The 20008-nt window shown below is 53.7% G+C and overlaps 4 protein-coding genes across 4 annotated transcripts; 2 read left to right on the top strand and 2 right to left on the bottom strand.

Moving 5' to 3' along the window:
* Positions 1 to 7470: 7470 nt before the first annotated feature.
* N0V96_005577 (uncharacterized protein) lies at positions 7471 to 10391 on the bottom strand (the record flags this gene model as incomplete). Its single annotated transcript, XM_053195610.2, has 3 exons — positions 7471 to 7604; positions 7656 to 9878; positions 9929 to 10391. 3 exons carry the CDS (start codon positions 10389 to 10391, stop codon positions 7471 to 7473), a joined length of 2820 nt encoding a protein of 939 aa, XP_053046949.2.
* A 4985-nt stretch (positions 10392 to 15376) lies between these two features.
* cbp4 (Assembly factor cbp4) lies at positions 15377 to 15863 on the top strand (the record flags this gene model as incomplete). Its single annotated transcript, XM_053195611.1, has 3 exons — positions 15377 to 15429; positions 15486 to 15670; positions 15727 to 15863. 3 exons carry the CDS (start codon positions 15377 to 15379, stop codon positions 15861 to 15863), a joined length of 375 nt encoding a protein of 124 aa, XP_053046950.1.
* An 843-nt stretch (positions 15864 to 16706) lies between these two features.
* Positions 16707 to 17583, top strand: EGD1 (Nascent polypeptide-associated complex subunit beta; the record flags this gene model as incomplete). The annotated part of the gene is made up of 4 exons (XM_065757440.1): positions 16707 to 16758; positions 16824 to 16848; positions 17033 to 17205; positions 17354 to 17583. 4 exons carry the CDS (start codon positions 16707 to 16709, stop codon positions 17581 to 17583), a joined length of 480 nt encoding a protein of 159 aa, XP_065613783.1.
* Positions 17584 to 18151: 568 nt separating this feature from the next.
* N0V96_005574 (uncharacterized protein) lies at positions 18152 to 19687 on the bottom strand (the record flags this gene model as incomplete). Its single annotated transcript, XM_053195613.2, has 2 exons — positions 18152 to 19307; positions 19524 to 19687. The coding sequence occupies 2 exons, from the start codon at positions 19685 to 19687 to the stop codon at positions 18152 to 18154; spliced, it is 1320 nt and encodes a 439-aa protein (XP_053046952.1).
* Positions 19688 to 20008: the final 321 nt, after the last annotated feature.

The raw sequence follows: 20008 nt of genomic DNA, 5'->3' as shown, positions 1-20008 counted from the left end.
CTCCTCCGCCCCTGGTCCGTCGCCCGGTATCTGCCATGCGATTCTCGTTCGACAAAATACTTGGCGTGCCACGCCTTCAACGTCTCCCAGGTACCCTTTATCCTATGCGTTCCTCATACCCTCCTGATTCGCCTCCCAGTTTGATTCACAACAGGAAACTATGCGTGGCAATGGCATGGTGTACCGCTGATCTTTAGATGCAGGTTGGCACGTGGATAGAGACATTGTTTGGGTCCACGTTTGCCCGCCAGCCAGCCACGTCAGAAACTGCTCATCTACGGACGTACCCGCGCATCGCTCCAGCCGATACTATCGAAATCAAGATTCCATTACTGACTCGAAAGAAACAGCTCGGGACGTCATCAGCCAATTACACGGTTTCTACCCCGGAGGTTGCCGTCCTCCCGTTCATAGCTTCCTTCCATTTCCTTTCTTTTCGATATCAACATCTGGCCGCCCCCTTTCCACTTCATTTCCCCCTTGCTGCCCTGGTATACTACCAAGTACTCTAGATCGGACGCCGTCTGACGGGAGCTTCCGTCCTGTCAAACCTTTTCCATACACAGTGAATCCGGACCTAAGAATCGCCATGTTTGATATTCTGGGCTCCCTGAACGCCTCCCAAACGCCTCTGGTTGAGCCTCAGCCCAACCCTCCGCCTCCTTGCCTCAAGAGGCGTCACAGTCTCCTAGTTACCCCCGGTGCTTGAGTCTCGGATAGCGACATGATCGATCAACTAGAGATGATCTTGAACTGCTTCAGGTCATCGTAACCGATTTCATGTATCAGCCGCCTTGAGCCAGCACGCCAGACCCCCAGAATCCGAGACCGTATCTCTCTCACTTCCTCTCCCCTCCAGAGACAAGCAGAAAAACTCTGGTTAAAGAAAATGCAAGAAAAAGCAATTATCTCAAGGATTTGGAACGCCGTCTTTCCATCACCCACCCCTGCTACCTATCCCTTCATGAACACATATCCCTGCTCATCAGCAAGGATCATGAACATGGTCCCCAAAAAGACACATCATTTTCCCAACATCTGTGCGTTGTTTGTTGGCGCTGCTGTCCTCGGGATCCCCCCTCCTTCGGCTGTCCTTGCGCTCGCATGCCACGATCTTGGGATCTTCATCTGCCCGCCACGTCCCCCCTCTCGGGCTCCCTTTCTGGATACTCCGTCCACTTCGGCTCCGCGGTGTGCTGTTCCCATCCGTCTTCATTGGTTCGGAGAAATATGATACCGGTTGGAAAAGTGTGGTCGGACATTTGACCACATCGATCGTGAGATCGCGAGATCTCTCTCGCTCTGTCCCCTCCGCCTGGAATCGAGCCGTGGTGGGGGGGAGTCATCGCGTCATGTACAGCGGCATATGTGATATTCTACCGATCTCGATGGCGGTGACCTTCTTGAACCGAGAGGCTTGCTGCATCGTATACAGTAATGTGGCTGGAGGGGCTTGCATGAGGTGATATGTCAAATTTCTGCCTTTCCCCCTTCTACAGCATAAGCATCCCGCATAAAAGCCCACGCAAAAGGACGATGGACAGTCAGCAGCCGCCATTACCACCCCCTCTCAATCCCATTCGGGTGCGAGATCACAAATCGACGGCGATACTTAGGTACACTCGACGTCGAAATGGAGGGGGAGAAGAAGTGCAAGGCCGCGGTGCCTTGTTGCGCAGTTGTGCGCACCCTCGCGTCGATGATCGCCCGTGCATATCTTGTAGTGCATTTCTGTCTCGTGTACTCCATGTGCTGCTGTGCCGCATGCTCGTCATGTGGTCCTCATGTGGTGTCGTATGCGGGCGCGCCTATCATCGGTTTGGCAGCAAGGCAAAGAGAGACTTGAGACTCAATAGAGTGAGAGACAAGACATCTCAGGGCAGGGGGGCTTCGCCATGCTGGGATGAACTGGTGATCAAACACAGACAGGACCGCGAAACATCGGATGGCAGGAAGCCCTCCAACACTGCAACAGGAACGTCCCAACTTGTGCTGTCATACATGAAAACCCTTTCTCTCTCTCTCTCTCTCTCTCTCTATCTGTTGTGGGTCTCAAAGCATGAGGTTTTTCTTCCTCTCCTCCAAGAAGTTCTGCTGAACCCTTCACAATTCCCAGATAAGTTCCCACGCCCCTAGCATCTCAGAATGTGTCTGCCTGCTTTCAAAAAGGATCCGAAGGTGACAGGGTCGTGTGGATGGTAGTCTGGTACCTAGTCTGGCAAGAATAAGCAACGAAAACGCAACCCAGCCTTGCCAACCCCGCCGAGAGTGTAACCCCTCCCCATCCAGAAAGTTTCCAGAAAAGCAACAACCACGTGTGACGATGATTTGAAGGATACGGTCCCCAGAATTCTGCCAGCGCACAATACTCCGTACACCACGAACTGGGGATGTCTCTCTCCCAAGCATCCGTAATCTCGGCCAGTATCGCGGCATCGCCGGTTCGTGGAAGCCGCGGATGAAATGCTTTCCCACTCTTTTTTTCTTCCTTTGTAATGCAGAATGCAGAATGCCGAATACAGAAATGTCAAAAGGCAGAAAGGGAAAGAGGCGAGAGGCACGAGAGACAAGGAATAAAACGAAACGTCTGAGATTGGAAAGTCTCAAGTCAGACGTTCCGTAATCTCTTCGAAAGAACTCGAGGAGAGAGACTCGCTCCCCTGCGACCCGCCACGTCCATCGCCGTCGACCCGTCTCCGACCGTTTTGCTTGAACAATACCCTCCTCTTTCTTCCTTCAGCGCCTTACCTTGTCTCGCTCTGCCCTCGACAAGAAGGCTCCTCGTTGCTTCTTCCGAGATACCAAGACTCATCCAATCTTTTAAACTTTTCTGACCCCTTCACTTCAGTCTTTCGGTTCCTCCCCGGCTCGTCGCCCCTTCACTCATGTCCATCCGGCTCTGCAACTCCCTCTTACCCGGCGGATGATGCCGGAGAATTATCATTATCGGAATGGGGCGTTCACGTCAGAATCAGATAGTTCGTCCGTAGTTTTCGATGCCCAGCCTATCCGGAATCGGCGAGACTTTTACCAAAATCTGCCCCAGCCGTGTTGGGTCACCATGGGAAAAAAGAAATTCGAATTCGACCGTTACACGTAGTTCGCTGCGCTGGCATGATGCATGGATAGGGACTTTTCAATTTCCAGCCCAACCCTTAGATCCACTCCCCCGAATAGGAGGTTCTCTTTCTCCCTTTTGGCCCTGCCTAACCCTGACGCAAGGCACGGGACGATCCCCCTTTCGGGCTCCGGGGGCCATCTTTCTGGTTGCTACCACTGTGTTGCGAAACATCGGATGACACGCCGGCCGTACCCAGGTCGGTTGAGTTCTAGATTCGGGCCCGCGTGGGGGGATTCCGAGTGGTACAGGACGAAGAAGATGAGTGTCCATACTCGAAACAGGATCACCAGAGTCGTGAGGTCATCTATCAATGAGGTAATTTGAGGTCTTGATCTCCAATGGGCCGATTTGGATTGCTCTGATGGTAGGGTTTGCCAAAGAAGGGATGGGCCGGAAAGGTATCTATCTACACGGTGGTAAGATTATAGAGCCGGCATTGGGCTTTCCTACAACCCAGAAGCGACTCCGTCATTCTTCCACCGCGTCGCATGTAGCATTGATTGATTAGCAATCTTCCTGTCTTTGATGTGACCAGTATTGTCTTTTCCCATCGGCCCGAGGTCTATTGTTGAACGCGGATAGGAGGGTGGAGTCAGGCGCAATGAAGGGACAGAAAGACTAGTAAGTGAAGAACTGAAGTTGCGATGAGTACATGTAGATATCTACACACGAATGTCCGCGTCTGGACAGGCTCGTGCTGTACCAAATATGTGCTCGAATGCTTGTTTCCTTGCTAGTCGATTTACTCGAGTGCTAGACGCAATGGACTCTACCTTTTGAAGAAGCCCTATACGCATCCTCGTATTTACATGAACAATTGTTTCTAGAGTTCTCAGATGAGAGCCGTCGATAAGTTCACGGCTGACATGTTCTCAAATGAATAGGTTCTCTTCACATCATGCCTTGACCGCAGCTACTTATTTTTCCACGCAGTCTAGACTGCTGACTTCGTCAGAGAAAATCCCCGAGGCACCGTTGGAAGGTCACTAAAGCCTGGTGAGACGTCAAAAAAACCATCAATCCGAACTAATCGTTTTGGTATTCCGTCCTGAAGGGTGCTCCTGTCTCGTCATTTTGACGCCTGTCAATGTCTCCAGAATCAGCATCCATTTCTCTTCCCTAATTGCGAATAGCCATCCATGGATGCCATTTTACACCATCACGAGAAATGGCATCATGGGTGCCGCATAGTGCCTAGGCGCACGTAGCGGTGTCAGCTACCCCATATATCTACTCGGCGTAGGGCTGACAAGATCGGCAAGACCAGCTTACGCCCGGGGCGAAAAGGCCCTCCTCTTGAGCCTCCTCTATCCAGATCTCCAGATCTCTAAACAAAAGGTCAAAAGTCGCACATGAGGATACCGCGGGCTGAAACACATCACCAAGCTCTTTTTCGTGTACTCTATCTCAACTTAATCATCATCAATGGAACCCGTCTGTCCAGAATGAAACTCTCCATCGTTGGCCTTCTATTCTCTCACGCTTCTGCGCCTTTTACTTATTGGAACGACCGGGCTCAAACGTTCAGAGCATCACCACCCACCGTATTCGATAACCAATCCATCGAGATCCTCCAACAAGCAATAGCAGAGCCCAACACCACACGCCAGATATCGTTCCGCCCCTTTGAGATCTTCTTGGGCAACGCCCCGCAGCTTGGACAAGACGAATGGACATGGCGTACGATTCCAATTCCCTCTTCCCGATTTTAAAACAAGAACTTAAATAGACTTACATCTTACCACCAGGCGTAAACATATCTGAATTCGGTCTCCCTCACCTCACCCAAAACACCACAGAGGTCAACCTAGGCCGAAACGTCATCGACCCGCACTACATCGCCACCTCGTACTCCCTATCCTGGTCCCGCGGAGGAAACCTGTCATCCGGCGGCCTGCGTGGCTCTGATTCCCCTTTTTGCGTGACTTCTCTAGACGTCGAGTTCTCTCCCAACGTCACAAACCTCTGGACCGAGGAGAACGGCAACAGCACAGACTGCGAACCGGTCCTCGGCGAAGCATGCCTCGAGGCCCTCTACGTCTCTGATAGAACACTCAACCGAGACGGCTGCGATGGGAGTATGCCCTCGTGGAAGACGATTCCGGAGTGTAATGCTACGTTTGGGTACGGTGCTGTGATTCATGGAGCTAGGACGAGTGACCTCAACCCCAACGTTGCGAGGGATTCCACCTCGATGGGGGGAGGCGACACGCCGCCGGTTACGAGTGGGAGTGAGATTTTGGGGTTTGGGAGCGGGTTGGTTGATGGCGCGGATGCGAGGGAGGCGTATTTGAATGCTTCGAACCGCGTGCGGATTCTTATCTTTAATACGTGGGTTGGGGAGGAGCGGTTTAATGTCAAGTTGGCGAGACCGAATATTCATTGTATGAGGGTGAATTCGACTCGCGTTGCCACGAGCGCGGCGGTCGGCTCGGGGTCTTTGAGTTGGGGTTTCTTGTTGGTTGCTGGCATCATGAGCCTGTTTTTGTCAATACTCTAGCTTGAGTGGACGATGGGTGGGAAAACAGTCTACTTAAGTTACGAATAAGATCTAAGGCTGGTCTAATATCTTGCGGTTCGAGTTCCCCTATGGCCTCTTAATCCTTCCTCCAGTTTTCCCCGAATTCACGTTGATATCGGCTAGTGATTCTGAATCAAGAGATGACGTGGAAGGAAGATTTGAAGCAAGAAGTATAAATACGGCCGAGACATAACGGATGATTCAATATCACATCCCAAAGAAGGCCTCATACTCCTAATAGTATTCACGATGTTAATAAGATTCAAAAAGACAAAAGAGTTCACCCCCCCGTTCGCCACCGGGGGCTACATCTCTTGGTGCACACGCTGGGATTTTGTCGACTCGAACTCGGGACCTCTAAGCTTTCACTGATTAGGCTATTCGTGGACTTCAACCACTCCACCATCCAGCCAGTTTTAACCTGACCCCCCTAGGGGGGGCGCCTGCTGGCTGGTGACAGGAATGAGATTGAGGGGGTATATGCCCTTTCCGTATATTCAGATGGAAGGTAAGTACGTCGAGGAAGGAGGGACACGTGGGTGTTTTTCCCCCTGATTCATCTCTCATGTTTAGGATAGGTTGCTTCCCTTACATGAAGCTCAGGAAAGACAGGTTGCATGCCGCGGTCCATATTCAAATATACGCCGAGGCTGGTTTCTCCAATGATATAACACATCACCTTTACGACGATTAATCGCGACTTACAAAGGTCAGATTATCAGCGCCACTCCGAGGACGCGAACGGCTGATACACATACAGGCCGTTACTCTCCCTCTGATGCCATCCGCGTCCTCCGACCCTACAGACCCTCCGGCCGCGGGCTCCGGCGCCCAGATCCTGCACTGTCATCTCCAAAAGTCCGTCCCGGCCCGCACAAAACCCCCGCCAACCAAACATTCCTCGCCGCCTAACTTATTGCCTACCTGCTTGACCCGGCTTCCCTAGAGAATCCTTAGAGAAGATAATTTTGCCTCCCCCAGACTATTTTGACCAAAAAATGACAAATAATGCAGCCAAGAAACCCTCATCATCCCAAACAAGCCATCTTCATCCCGTATAAGAACCTCAGCCTCACTGATGAAGCACGACCCGAGACCGAAACCGAACGAGACTCACCTGCTGACAGTCGCAGCTACAGCTATCCCAACCCTGAACAACACCAAGCTGAGATACCCACTACTTAGTCGGAATCAAACAAAGACGAGGTCATTGTAATCGAATAGTTTCGTTGGGGGAAATTGGTGGGGAAGAGAAGACTGATTTCGCTCGCCAAGGACCCCGCGTGTCACAATAGTTAGGTTTATAGCTTCCTGTAGTAGCCTCATGTAAAACATAATCCAAGGGTTAGAAAGCGATAGAGCATCAAAGAAGACGTTGATGAATAATTATATATGCTAAACGCCAAACATCGGCTGTATGAGCCATGTCAATTTGCCCTCAGATGAGACATTGACATGAATGCTGGAAATCCAGCCCCTCACCAGAACCATTCTCATTCAATGGCCTGTGTGGGGGAGAAAGAGAATACGAATGGCCCCCCCATGAAACAAAGGAGCCTCCCATCCAACGGAGGAATTAGACTACCGTTTGTCCAGAACGCCTATTGTGGTTCCCCCCCATTCTCTTCCTTCTTTCGTGAGCCGTTTCTTTCCTGTTCCGTTTAGATCAAACATCCTGTTGTCGGTTGATGCCGTACAAGTACACAGAGTTGTACCTCGTCGTCGTCTCTTCATCCTCTGTTCATGGTCGTCGTTGCGGTCGACACAGGAACCCAGCCCGGACCGCTCCTAATACATCAAGTTGTTGCGTTGGGTAATGACTTGCCGCCTACATGACGGAACACTCGCCCTCTTGTTGCTTGCCGATCTTACTGCGAGAAATACGCTCGCGCTGTCGGGGTCCGTTCTTGCCGGCGCGCTTGAGGTCTTCCAGTCGTTCGCGTGCCTTGGGGAAATCTTGGGCTGTCGAAACGGGTTAGCATACATCGCCACATGGAAGCAATTACAACTTACCAGCTGCTCTCCAGTACCATCGCTTTGCGTCCTCCATGTTGGCCGGCACACCAATGCCCACCTCGGTAAAGTAACCCATCGCGTACTCGGCCTTGGCCAGACCGGCTGTGGCAGCCTTGCGCGCCCACAGGTAAGCCTCCGTGTCGCTTTGCTGCAAGACGTTATCGGTGCCTGTAAGATACCATCCACTGAGTGACAGCTCAGACTGGTGCTCGCCTTGCTGAGCTGCGCGGGAGTACCACATAATAGACTGGCGGGGGTCAACAGGGCAGCCCATCAGACCGTACTCGAAGGCGCAGCCGAGACGATATTGTGAAAATTTATAGCCGAGGTCGGCCGCCTCTCGGAACAGCTGGAAGGCATAAGCCTCGTCCTTGATAATGGCATCATTGGGTGCTGCAGATTCGTAGAGCAGACCCAATTCATGCAATGCGTGGGGGTTCTCCGCATCAGCTCTTTCAGCAGCCCTCTTAAGCCACCCAACAGCCTCGCGAGGATTCTTTGGCTGGCCAAGAAGCCCCTTGAGTAAGATCATGCCGACCTTGTACATGGCTGGCGTATCGCCAAGCGTGGCAGCTCTCTTGTACCATTGGATCGCCTTGAGGGGATCCTTTCTTGTGCCGCCACCTTCTTCGTGGCCAATCTCACAGCAGACTGCCGTTCTGTACGCCGCAGCCGCATGTCCGAGCTTAGCAGCCGACTGGTACAATGTGAAGGCCTCCTTGTTATCAGGCTCCAGTCCAAACAAGCCACGGCCTAGGCAGTCAGCATAGAAGAACATTGCTTCGGAGTTTTGGGCGCTTGACAGCTTCTTGAGAATCTTGTTTGCGTCAGCAAGATACCTCTCCCGGGCACGGGTCTTCATCTTCGGATCGGCAAGGTTTGGGGCCAGAACATCGGCCGCCTCCACCAGTCGCTTCGCCAGTCTCATGGCAGTCTCTTGATCATTCGGTGTTGACTTGACAACCTGGCGTAGACGCTCCAGCTCTTCCTGTGTGACGGGTGTCGTTTCTTGAAGCGAGGCCTTGCTCGGTTGCTGAGGGAGCATTTGCTGCTGAGGCGGAGGTGCGCCGCCAGGCCCAGCGGGAGGTGTCGGTACGTGAACGCCAGGAGCGCCGGCGTAGTTGCGAACAGGCGCGGGCTTATCATTCATATTGACCATGGAATTAGGCATGTGGCCAGGTCGCACGGGGGCCGGGTGAGATGGCAAAGAATCGGGGCCTCGATTAGGGGAAGGGCCTTGGGGCAGGCCAGGGCGCCCCATCTGCGGGTTCGGTGGTTGATCCCAGCCGTTGGGCTGGTTGTATGCGTCCTGGTAGCCGTTACCCATTGGCGGCATCGGAGGAGCGTCGCCGGCCATCTCAAAGACAGCCTGCTGCGACTGTCGAAGATCTGGCTGCGATTTGGTCCGACTCATTTCCGGAACGCGCTTAGCGCCTGGCTGCGTGTGTTCGGCAATGCCTGGGCGCATGTGCTGTTCGAAAGAACCGCGAGGAGCATGCGAGGGTGCCCCATTGTACTCTGGAGCATCATGGTGACCGTAACTGTGGGCGCTTTGGTTACTCATGCGAGAAGGTTGGTAATAGGCGTCGTAGACATCGCCGAATGATGCCCTAGTATCTCGGTATCCGTCTTGATCGCCTCCGAACTCTCCAGGGCCTCCATAACCTGCATTCTGAGGCGGAGGCAGTTGCTGCTGCTGCTGCTGTTGCGGCGGCGGAGGCATCGGGTTTGAGGGATACATGCGCTGCGGTGGCGGCCGATTTCCTTGTGCTGTTGAAGGTCGAGGAGGAACACCACCACGTGGCGGTCCCCCTGGACCACCATATGTGTCCTGGCGTGGCGGGGCCCCACGCCTTTGTGCTTGATCGTTGACCGGCATGGTCATGCTTCTAGAAGGTGGGCCAAACTCGTCCCTCGGAGGGCCTTGCTGGCCGTAGCCATCTCCTCGAAAGTCTTGTCCGTAACCCGGCTCAGGACCACGTCGCGGGTCAGAGTAACCACGAGGTGGCGGCGCTCTGCCATTTGGAGGTCCACCAGGAGGCCGTTGCTGGACAGGTTGGGACGAGATGTCGATTCCGGCCATCTTGTTCAGAATCGCATTTTCAGCATCGAGGTCCGTCTTACGGCCTTGTCCTGGAAATGACGGGAAAGCGCCACCACTGAAGCCCTGGGCGCCAGGAGGACTGATCGGTGCGTGTTCCTGTGGTCGAGGACGGTTTGCTAGGAAATGATTAGCATACAAGGGCACTTCTGGCACGCGCGCAACTCACCAGCTGGATCTGAATTGGCCGATCGCTCATACGGAGCGGGACGACCGCCCCGGCCCATGGGGAAACCTCCTCGACCTGGAGGACCGCCACCGCCACGCGGCGGGTATCCGCCGCGATTACCATCTGCGGTCGGAGGACGTGCAATGGGACCACCTCTTCCCATTTGAGGCGGTCGTCCTCCTCTCGGCGGGCCATTGGGCCCTGGGCCGCCACCATAGTAATCCTGTGGCGGGTAGCCTTGGTTCGGCGGCGGACCTCTACCGTAGTTGGGGTCCTGGTACTGTCCGCCATAGTTTTGGTCGTAGCCGCCGTCATCATAGTAGTCGTAGCCATATCCGTCCTGCTGGTAGTTATCATACTGCTGAGGAGGACCCCGCTGCGCGGGCGATGGGCCGGGTCCGGGGCCAGGACGAGGCGCGGGAGGGCCACCGCCGTAAGGACGCTGACCCGGATATCCTGCCATCGTCTGCTATACCACCACTTCTCGTGTCGGAATCGCGTCGTCAACTTTTCGATTTCAGTGGCGCAATGTGCGTGTTTTCGGTCGAGAGTGTTTTTGGGGTGTGTGTTGGGGTAAAAGATGGGTAGTTCGAGGTCGAAAAAGTGTTGGCTTCGGTAACAGCTCCTAGGCGGCCCGGGATCGCATAAGGTTACCGTAAAGGAGAAAATTAGGTGTAGCTCCACAGCTTTGGGAATTGGACAGACTACAACAGGCGCATAGCTGACGTTGTCGAGAAGGCCAAGGGTTGGCGGCTTGTTGTTGTGGTCTTGTAGGCTGGGATTCCCGCACGTTTCGGCTCAATGTTGATCGACAGTTTCGGCGGGCCAGGCTATGCGCAAGAGCGGACGATTCAAGTTGGTGTCCGGGACGAGAGAACAGTCCACTGCAATTTCGAGGAAAACGATGCGCGCAGGACGGAGTGAGCCGAATTTCAAGGGGAATAGTAACCGATAGAGAGAGGGACGGAGGGAATAGGAGAGAATAAGAAATGAAGTAGAGCCGCGCGTTGGGCAATGCCGGGTGGTAGGTTCAATAGAGCCGCCGTTAAGGGGAGATCGCAGTTGTTTCCAGAACACGGCGTCTATTGGTGGCAGTTGAAGGAGTGTGGCAGTGGGGATGCAAATGGAAGTTGATGCTGGAGGGGTGGAGGAGGTTGGGCCGAGCTCTCTTTTGTGTGGGCAGTGTGTGTATTATGGCCGTGCCGTTCAAGGTTGAGCAACTCGAGTTGCTTAAGGAGAGTGAGTTGGAGTGGGAGAAGTGTACGGATATTCGTAAAGGGTATCGGTAAGAGATAGAGAGCGAGGAGGAGGTCTGGCTCATGCACGCGTCCACAGTCCACACACCAAAGGAACGACGTGTGTGCGGTGCGGTGCGGTGCGGTGCGGTAGGTGCTCTATTCGTACGGGTGTGTGGATTGGGACTGGGACTTGGGAGGGAATTACTGGAAGAAAAGAAGAAGAGCACAGCACCTCAGGAGGCGCTGTCGGATGCGGTGCAACGCGCAGATGAATTAAGACAAGACGGAAGACTGGGGGAAGAAGGATTTTGACTGGACTGGGCGGGATGCGTGGACGGGATTGGGTTGTTGGACGGTCGCCCGGGGGGACGGGTGCCTCGATTCGCGCATGTAAGGCACGGGGCGAAAAGGTACCTTTCCTCTTTGCAGAGAGATGAATTACGGAGGGGGAAGCATTGGAGCATCGGGGAGGTGGTGTCTCGCTTTCCCAGGGTCCCCGGTTACGAGGCGTTCCTGCGGCGGTTGTCAAGGCAAGTGCTCCCATGGCCATGTACCTTTTGTACCTTTCTTCTACACTCCCTCTCTTTTGCACCACGTCGCAGATTTGAGAAGAATCATATCGTTGGAATACAACTGTGCAGTGCTTACTAACGGATACATTAAGGTACTTGGACTCGTGAAATGAGTTGGATTGTTCTAGCAGCGTTAGCAAGATACACATTCGGATACGGCAATTCAGTATAGGACTGATGTCTGCGTCTTGTTTGTTGCAGAAAAAGAGAACAAATCAAGGTCCCTGAGCAACAGCGACAAAATGACGACAGCGTGTTTGAGAAGGCGCTTGTCGGGGCCGTGTCCTTCCATCTTCTGTCCATGTCGCTCCTGCTTCCCCACCATCCCTTAAGGTACCCGATCTTACATTTGAGGCACCTTACCTTACCTACCAAGTGATGATATGCCACCCGGAAGGAGGTGCTCTATAATTGACATCTCTGGTGTCAACACCATGGCCAGAGTCTGTAGATGGTAAAAGTGACACCTATCGAACAGCGTTGATGATTGTACTCTTTCACCATCACCGTCTTCGCGATCACAAGGATCCGTACCTTTCGGCCTGTCAAGATGGTTTCAACACCAGAGACGAAGCTCATCCACTCGATACGACGCTACTTCGGTACTTGCGCTACTAAGGCAAGTAATAAAGTACCTCACTAAGGCAAGGTACGGAAGCAGCGTTCGCACTGCCGCCGCTAGCTCAAGGTTCCTCTTACGGAGAACTCTGCCTGACTTTGCATTTGCAGAGGGGGAAGGGGCTACAGCAAACCAGTACTGTACTTCAGAACTTCAGGCGCATTGAAAGAAGCGGGATCCAACAGAAGCACCGCCCTCAATTTGCGCCAGCCTGTTCGTTGCATTTACAACAACATTAATCTTTTTTCTCTGGATCCTGTACTCTTAATTCTCTGGGGCCACCCGCGATCCGCCCCTCAGCTTCCAGACTGGATAGATTACACACTACAGAGTACCTATGGTCGAAAAACCAACAGCCTTCCATGAGTACCGCAGCTAGAGGGAGGATATCCCGGATCAGTTGGGCAATCATGCCTAAAACGCCGCCGGCCCCACGACAATTTTCAACTCCCGCTTTTCTACCCTCCTGCCCTCAGCGAGGTACACCATGCGCCTGGACAGCCGCAGCACGAAGCCCTCACAGGAAAGGTTCATCCGAGCGCTGCAACGAGGGTCTTCCCGGTGTCGCGGCATGGAACTGAGGTCATGGCCACGGCAAGGTACCGCACCTTACTGGTATGACTGGGTCCATCCATAGGTACCTACTGTACCTTACTCCAAGTGGATGGGTCTATTGACTCCATGCTTCCCAGCCTTTACATTCCACAACCCACTTCCCCTCCACACTCATTCATCCATTTTGCGAACAGAAAAGAAAAAAAGATGTCAGTCCAGCAAACCATCAATGGAATGTCACAGTTGTCTTTAACAAATGATTTGCAACGACCACTCTGTTTCCGTCTTCGTCGTCACGAGGCATATAGGACCAGAGACATTCTAACCTCAATTAGGTGCCTCTATGGCAACACCCCCAAAAAGCTTCATTTGACAACCTCCTCCTTTTTGCTCTTTCCAGTACGGATACCTATTTCATCAGCCACCACAAACGATGCAATCTTGTGCCCTAAGAAAAACGACGCTGATCAGGCATGTCGCCTGCTCTCACCTGACTGCCTGACCCGGGTTGCACAATGTGCCTTATTAAGAAGCAGGGATCAATCACAAACCCCCTAGGACCCGTTGAACGAGCATTGCTGCAATGCGTTCCGGCTCCGCGTCTCTCTCTCGAGGTGCACACAACAAGAGCGCTGTATCAGAAACTCCCCAGTGGCGAATCTCATTGGCCTGACGCCCCTTTTGAGTCTGCTGTTCCCAGGGCCTCTGCCTTATAGGGATCCAGTATTATCACCCATCAGCCGTCAGCCGTGAGCATCAGGGGCCCGGCTGTTACTCGGCTCCTGCTCACCTCTTCCCAAAACATGAAGCAATCTATCAGGAGAGTATGAGGATGACCCTATTCCCAAGTATCGAGAACCGAAAAAGCAAGGGTGCAGAAACAGTCCAGGCTCCTGTTAAACCCCGTTTTCGGGTATGTCTGGTGTTCTGGTGTACCGACAGGACCCTCGGCGAGACGAGGGGGAATTAGGTTCGCAGAGTCTCTGTGCGCTGAGCCTGTCCGCGACATTTCGTCTCATCTCTCTCGCTTCCCGTCAACTCCCGTCCTGTTGCCCGGAGCGCGGGTGCTGGTACACCATACTGAACTGATGCTGGTGGACGGTTGCGGGATTCAGTAACAGCAATGCCTGTTTATGCAACCACCCCGAGGCAGCGCCGCTAGTCTCTGCTTTTCGTTGTGGCATTCCTTCTTACATGGAAATGCATCATTCAGCGGGAAAGTCACTCGGCAGGAACTCGAGAGCAACTACTAGATGTCCTTGTGACGGAGTCTCTGCCGTCCTGCTATTCGTCGAAGGTATATCAGCCTCTCTGGTCACGCTCAGGAGGCCTCTACCCTATCGTATTGCTTTACGACGGTCGCCTTCGTCGCCTCCACTTCTCGACCACCTCTACAATGTAATTAGTGTGGAAACAACCAAGGTCGAATAGCAAGGCCGTTCGGCCCGGTCAACGTACGGCCAAGCAGCCAAGCATGCGGTGAGGAGGGTTAGACATTTCGTCAGCTTCCGTCCCGTTCGGAGTAGAGCGGTTTCTTTCCCGCCTCGAAGGAAGGGCTGAGCGGCCAAGACCAGCGTTTCCACGTGAGGTGGGGTTTATGGCTTTAATCCTCAACGGTCAAATCACGATGCATAGGAAGACCTCAGACGCGCGGAAGACACTACGCCCCTGAAGACGGAGGCCTTTTGAATTTTTTTGCCACAACGACAGAAAGTGAACAATTGTAACTGAACTACTGATGACTTGGCCAGCACATGGGTTTCTGATGGACCGTAAGTGGCCTCCCTTTCTGGGGATATCCCGCCGCAACTCACGACGGTCGGTGCTCAATTTCGTCCTGTCATTGGGGGGAGGGGAGCACGGGAAACGTTTTCTTGCGTTCCTGCATGTCGATCTGGAGCGTTGCCTGTCTCCAAAAAGGGCTGTGGCATCGTCCAACCACAAACGTTTTGTTCGATGTTGGTGACAGTGAGCACAGCCCACTCGGACATGTGGTCTTCCGCCTGCGCCACGAGGTTGCGGAGATGCGCTGGGTAGATGAGAACTGGTCTGTGGGTTTTGACGATCATGGAAAGTTGATGGTGTATTAGTGTGCCACACTTTCGAACGGATTCGAGCCCATGTCTTGTTCACGTTGGTGATTGAACCTCCAGTCAAAGAAAGTGCGGATGAAAGGTGTTGTCTCGCAGGAAGCACTAGCCACGCCATCTCGAGAGAGCGCATGGACCACCGTAAGTCAATGAGTCCAAGCTTACCTAAGGAGGCCCGACATGGCAGCTTCCCACCGCCTTCCAAAGTGGGTGCCTACTGGTAGATCTCCAATCAAGCGCGTCAGGTTCGTCATCGATTGTGAGAGGGTTGCCTCTGTGTCGCAAAGCCCCGAACTCAAGCCTCCATTGCCGGAGCTTCGCCAAATCGTCACAGCCTAACTGCTATTCCGCTGCATCGCACAAATTCAATCACCATGGCGACAAAGAAGGCTACGAACTGGAAGTTGTGGGGAAAGATGCTGCTTGGGTACGTTGAGACTGTCCGAGGACTTCAGCGAATGGCAAACTGACAGATGGGCATAGTGGTGGAATCTTTTGCGTGGGCGGTCCGGCCTTCACCATGTGGGTGTCACCGACGGAGGAGGAGCTTTTCAAGAGATACAACCCCGAGCTGCAGGCGAGGAGTCTTGCGAACCGCGAAAAGACGCAGGAGGAGTTTGACCAATTTGTCACGAAGCTGAAGGAATACTCCAAGTCGAACAAGCCGAGTACGCCAATCACACCTTGGAATCATTGCTCAGCATGAAGCTAACACAGCCGACAGTCTGGACGGTGCGAGACGAAGATATCGAGAGACAAAAGCAAGCACGCGTGAACGAGCAGAGGAGAAGAGAGGCAGATCTCAAGGCACAGCAAGCGGCGATGCGCAAGGAGTCGGGAATGTCGGATGACTTGGATTGATGCCCTGTCACTCTGCGACGGATTGTACTATATCAATGTGGACTCGGAGGGTCTGGGATTCTGCCATGTTTGGCTGTATAACAACGAAAGATACCATGCCGACCTCTGAGGGTTGCTTTCTGGCGTTCGAGGGCTCAAAGACATTTGAATGAAATTGACAAACTTCGCGGCAGCAGTGTTGCGTTGTTGGTATGGGCGTATCAATATCGGCCTATCGATGGAGACATAAAAGCATGCATCGTGTCAGGAGACAGTGATTGTCATTGACAAAGAGAATCAACCTCATCCAACACCACCCAAGAGGGCAAGCCGAAAAGCTCATCACCCAGTTGGCCCCACCTCATTCGGTGTGCTCCCGGTGAGGTTGGAAAAAAGGAACGTACCTCGGCACATACTATTTCCGCAAGCGAAGGGAATTCTTGGCACGCACAAAACCTCCATCATCGCATCCCCCTCGTCACGCAAAGCTGACAGAGGCAGCTTCAGCCTTGTGGTAGATAATTAAACGTGTGACAAACGCAAGACGAATCGCGGTGAGTAGTTTGCCCACCTCAAGTGAATTTTACTTCCCTCGGGCGCTGCACACACGGGACGGGAGGGGAAAGGAAAGAGGGCGGGTGGGAATATGCGTGTGGTCGTAGCTCCCGTCCTCGCCTGAGGGGGGTCGGCCGGTGGCTGCCCGCCCGGGTTTTTCCCACCTCCATACCACACATTTTTGCTAATTGCCCTGAGGCCGACCGCACAGCATCAGCTTGCTTCCCTTTCCCCCACCCGCAAAACCACCACGCCAAATCGTCCCTCTCCCTCCCCAAACTCGTCAATTTTCGAGCCAATCTGCCCACCATGTCGGACGTTCAGGAACGCCTCAAGAAGCTCGGCGCCTCCGCGCGTATCGGTATGTTTATATCAATGTCTTTTGTCTCTATGCTGTCGTGATGCTGTCGGTTTTGAAATTGGTAGCTAATATACGCGATGCGCAGGGTATGTGTGAACCTCCGAAAATTGACCCCTCATTTTTTCCTACACCCTTCCCTTCACCGAGAACACCGCGGAATATCCAGAAAAAAGACAAAATTGCATACAAACGCAACTCCCGAACCCGCCCATTCGCGAAGTGTTTACAAAGAAGGAAATGATGACTAACGTGTCGATGTTTCGCCCGACGATAGCGGCAAGGGCACTCCCCGCCGCAAGATGAAGCGTGCGCCCGCGCGCTCCGCCGCCGACGACAAGAAGCTCCAGGCTGCCCTGAAGAAGCTCAACGTCCAGCCCATCCAGGCCATTGAGGAGGTCAACATGTTCAAGTCTGACGGCAACGTCATCCACTTTGCTGCTCCCAAGGGTAAATGACCACCAAGCAGCCACAATCACCGTCATACCCTTCCCCGATATACCTCTGTTCTTTCACCAGAGGATAGCTCTTCTACCCTCCCATACCTCTCTCATCGCACGAAGTACTCGGACCTATGCTAAAGATGAAACTCTTCTAGTTCACGCTGCCGTCCCTGCCAACACCTTCGCCATCTACGGCAACGGTGAGGACAAGGAGCTCACCGAGCTCGTCCCCGGCATCCTCAACCAGCTTGGCCCCGACTCCCTCGCCTCGCTCCGCAAGCTCGCCGAGAGCTACCAGAACATGCAGAAGGAGGGCAAGGATGGTGAGGAGGACGACATCCCCGACCTGGTCGAGGGTGAGAACTTTGAGAGCAAGGTCGAGTAAGCGGCAAAAAAATACTTCACAACAGAGGATGAAAGATTTGCCGAAAAAAGATCAATAAATGAAAAAAAGCTCCCAAACCAAACGGTGCCCCCCCTCTCTCTGCGACTACCTTTATATTTTTGTCATGGGAGTTCGAGAGAGAAAGAGAGAAGAGAGAGTTTTTTTAAGATCGAAACCGTCCTGGGGTTCCGCGGATTGCCTATCATCTATGAACGAGCGCGTGGGTTTTAAGGAATGGGAAAAATTAACGAGATACAAACTTGACTTCCAACGCAAAGATCGATCGATACGAAGACGCCCCAATGTGTTTCCCGGCGGTTGAAATTATGTGTGTGCATGGACGTGGTGTCTCGAGACGGCGAGGGGAGATGACAAGCTCTGAGGAGACACGTAAGGCTCACCGTTCATGCCCAAACTGCGCAGTATTGAGGTCTCGACAAAGTCAACCATTTAAACTCAGCGTGATGAGATTGTGAGTTGATAGGATGTGAAGAGTGAATCAGAATGCTCGCCCAATTGCGCCGCACTCATGCCTCTCAGCATCCATATCACCGTGGCGAATTCCATTCTACAACCTCGCAAACTCCTCATCCCCAACATTAACAACCCACCCCGCCAACGCAACCCTCCTCGCAGCTTCCTTGACCTCCCTCCGACAAGCAAGCATCTCCCCGCCCTTGATCTCGCCATACGCATCAACATCCAACGCCCGCCGCAACAAACCCCCTACCTCACCCTCGTCATCATCGTTACCTTGCCTAGCCACCCGCTCCGCCACCGCCGCCGCGAGCTCCCACATCCTCCGCCTAGAAACCAAACTCGCGCCCCGGACGTCAAACGCTTTCCGCCCCTGCAGCACGCCGCCCATCGTGCCCTCGTCCACGCCACCACCCCGCGTCCAGACAGCAGCGAGGTTACTCGCCGCAATCTTCTCCGCTCCAACACCAAGCCGTCCCCTAACACGCCTTTTCGAGAACTCAAAGTCTCTAGACGTAGTGCACACCTCGAACGGCGAGAACCGGTACCCGCCCTTCCAACGCGCCGCTTCACCCGCCGCTACGGCCTTCATCCGTCCCCTCTCTGAGAAGGCGCGCTCGCAGCCTGTGGCGGAGAACTCCGATTCCGGGAGGATGACGGACGAGATGTAGGCGTTGCCTGGGTGAACGAGCAGGGAGGTCAGCGAGGCGAGGAGAGAGGTGCACTGTTTGAGCGCGAGCTTGTCGGAGCAGGATTTGGAGGCTGTTGGGGGCGCGTCGCCGCGGGCTGGTTTGCGGCGGACGATGCCTAGGTGGGAGAAGTAGGCTCTTCCTGGGAGGGGGGTTGTGTCTGTTGTTGTCCTGGAAGCGGGAGCGGGTGGAGTAGTGGTAGTAGCTACGCCAGATGGAGAGGATGAGGATCGGGGCACTTCCCAGGGTGAAGCGTCTTCTTGGGCGGCCATTGTGAGTTCCATGCTTGCGTCGCCGCAGGGGGCTTCGGAGCAGTACATGTGTAGCGTGACGTCGTCTCTGATTGCAAAGGGTTGGGGTGAGGAGGGAGAGATGGAGGAGGGGGGGCGTCCTGTGATGATGTCGGAGGTGGGTGAGCTGCCCTGCGAGTGGGTGTCGCATTCGTCCAAGAGGTAACGGTTGAAGGCGCGGATGGCGAGGACTTCGGCATGCCAGTCGTGGAGGGCATTTCCTTTTGCTAGGGGGAGTTTGCTGGCTGGGAGACACTTCATGCCCGTTCTGCGGTGGGTGTTAGCCAGGTGGTCATGGGTGATGGTAATGAAGTGGAATGAAGTTTGATATTGCTACGGATCATGGGAGCTACTACAGTCCATGTGTAACATCTAGAAATGAGCAAGATCAGACCGTCTTGAGAGTGTACCATCATGAACCAGTGACCAGGTATATGATCCGTATTCCGCTGTACTATATCATCGATGTGGCCATGGCACTTACGCAAGCGATAGGCACGTCAAGACGCCATCTTTTTCAGCAACAATGCCGCTCAGGGGAACCCATTCATGTAGGCCATTGTCTCTAACCTGGGGCCTACGTTTTGCGGGCAGTTTCTTGAAATGCTCTAGGACAACATCTGCAATCTCATCGGGGTCGACTGGCATTTTTGGCGACCGTGATTTGCTCATGAGCGGTCTCGTCGCCCTCAGCCAAATTTTCATCACCACTGTCTTCTCGACGTCTTCTCTCAAGCATGAACCTGTGTCGTAGACCACACAACCCGAGTTGAAGTTGAGAGTGGAGCTTCTGGGGCACGCAAGCCACACACCCACAGCACTTTGAAATGTGGCGCAGCACAAGTCTGTCAGTATCGGTGATGGCTATCTTCACGTGACATACGCACCCGCGAACGGGCCCACTCTTTCGTCCCGTCCGCGTAGGGTTGACGCCCACTAGGCTATTCTACCCTCCCACGACGAATTTCC

This window comes from Colletotrichum fioriniae (genome assembly GCF_027942845.1).
Source record: "Colletotrichum fioriniae strain IMI 355084 chromosome Unknown scaffold_6, whole genome shotgun sequence".
Taxonomy (NCBI): domain Eukaryota; kingdom Fungi; phylum Ascomycota; class Sordariomycetes; order Glomerellales; family Glomerellaceae; genus Colletotrichum; species Colletotrichum fioriniae.
The sequence above is the reverse complement of the archived record's forward strand: the minus strand, read 5'-3'. Positions and strand labels throughout refer to the sequence as shown.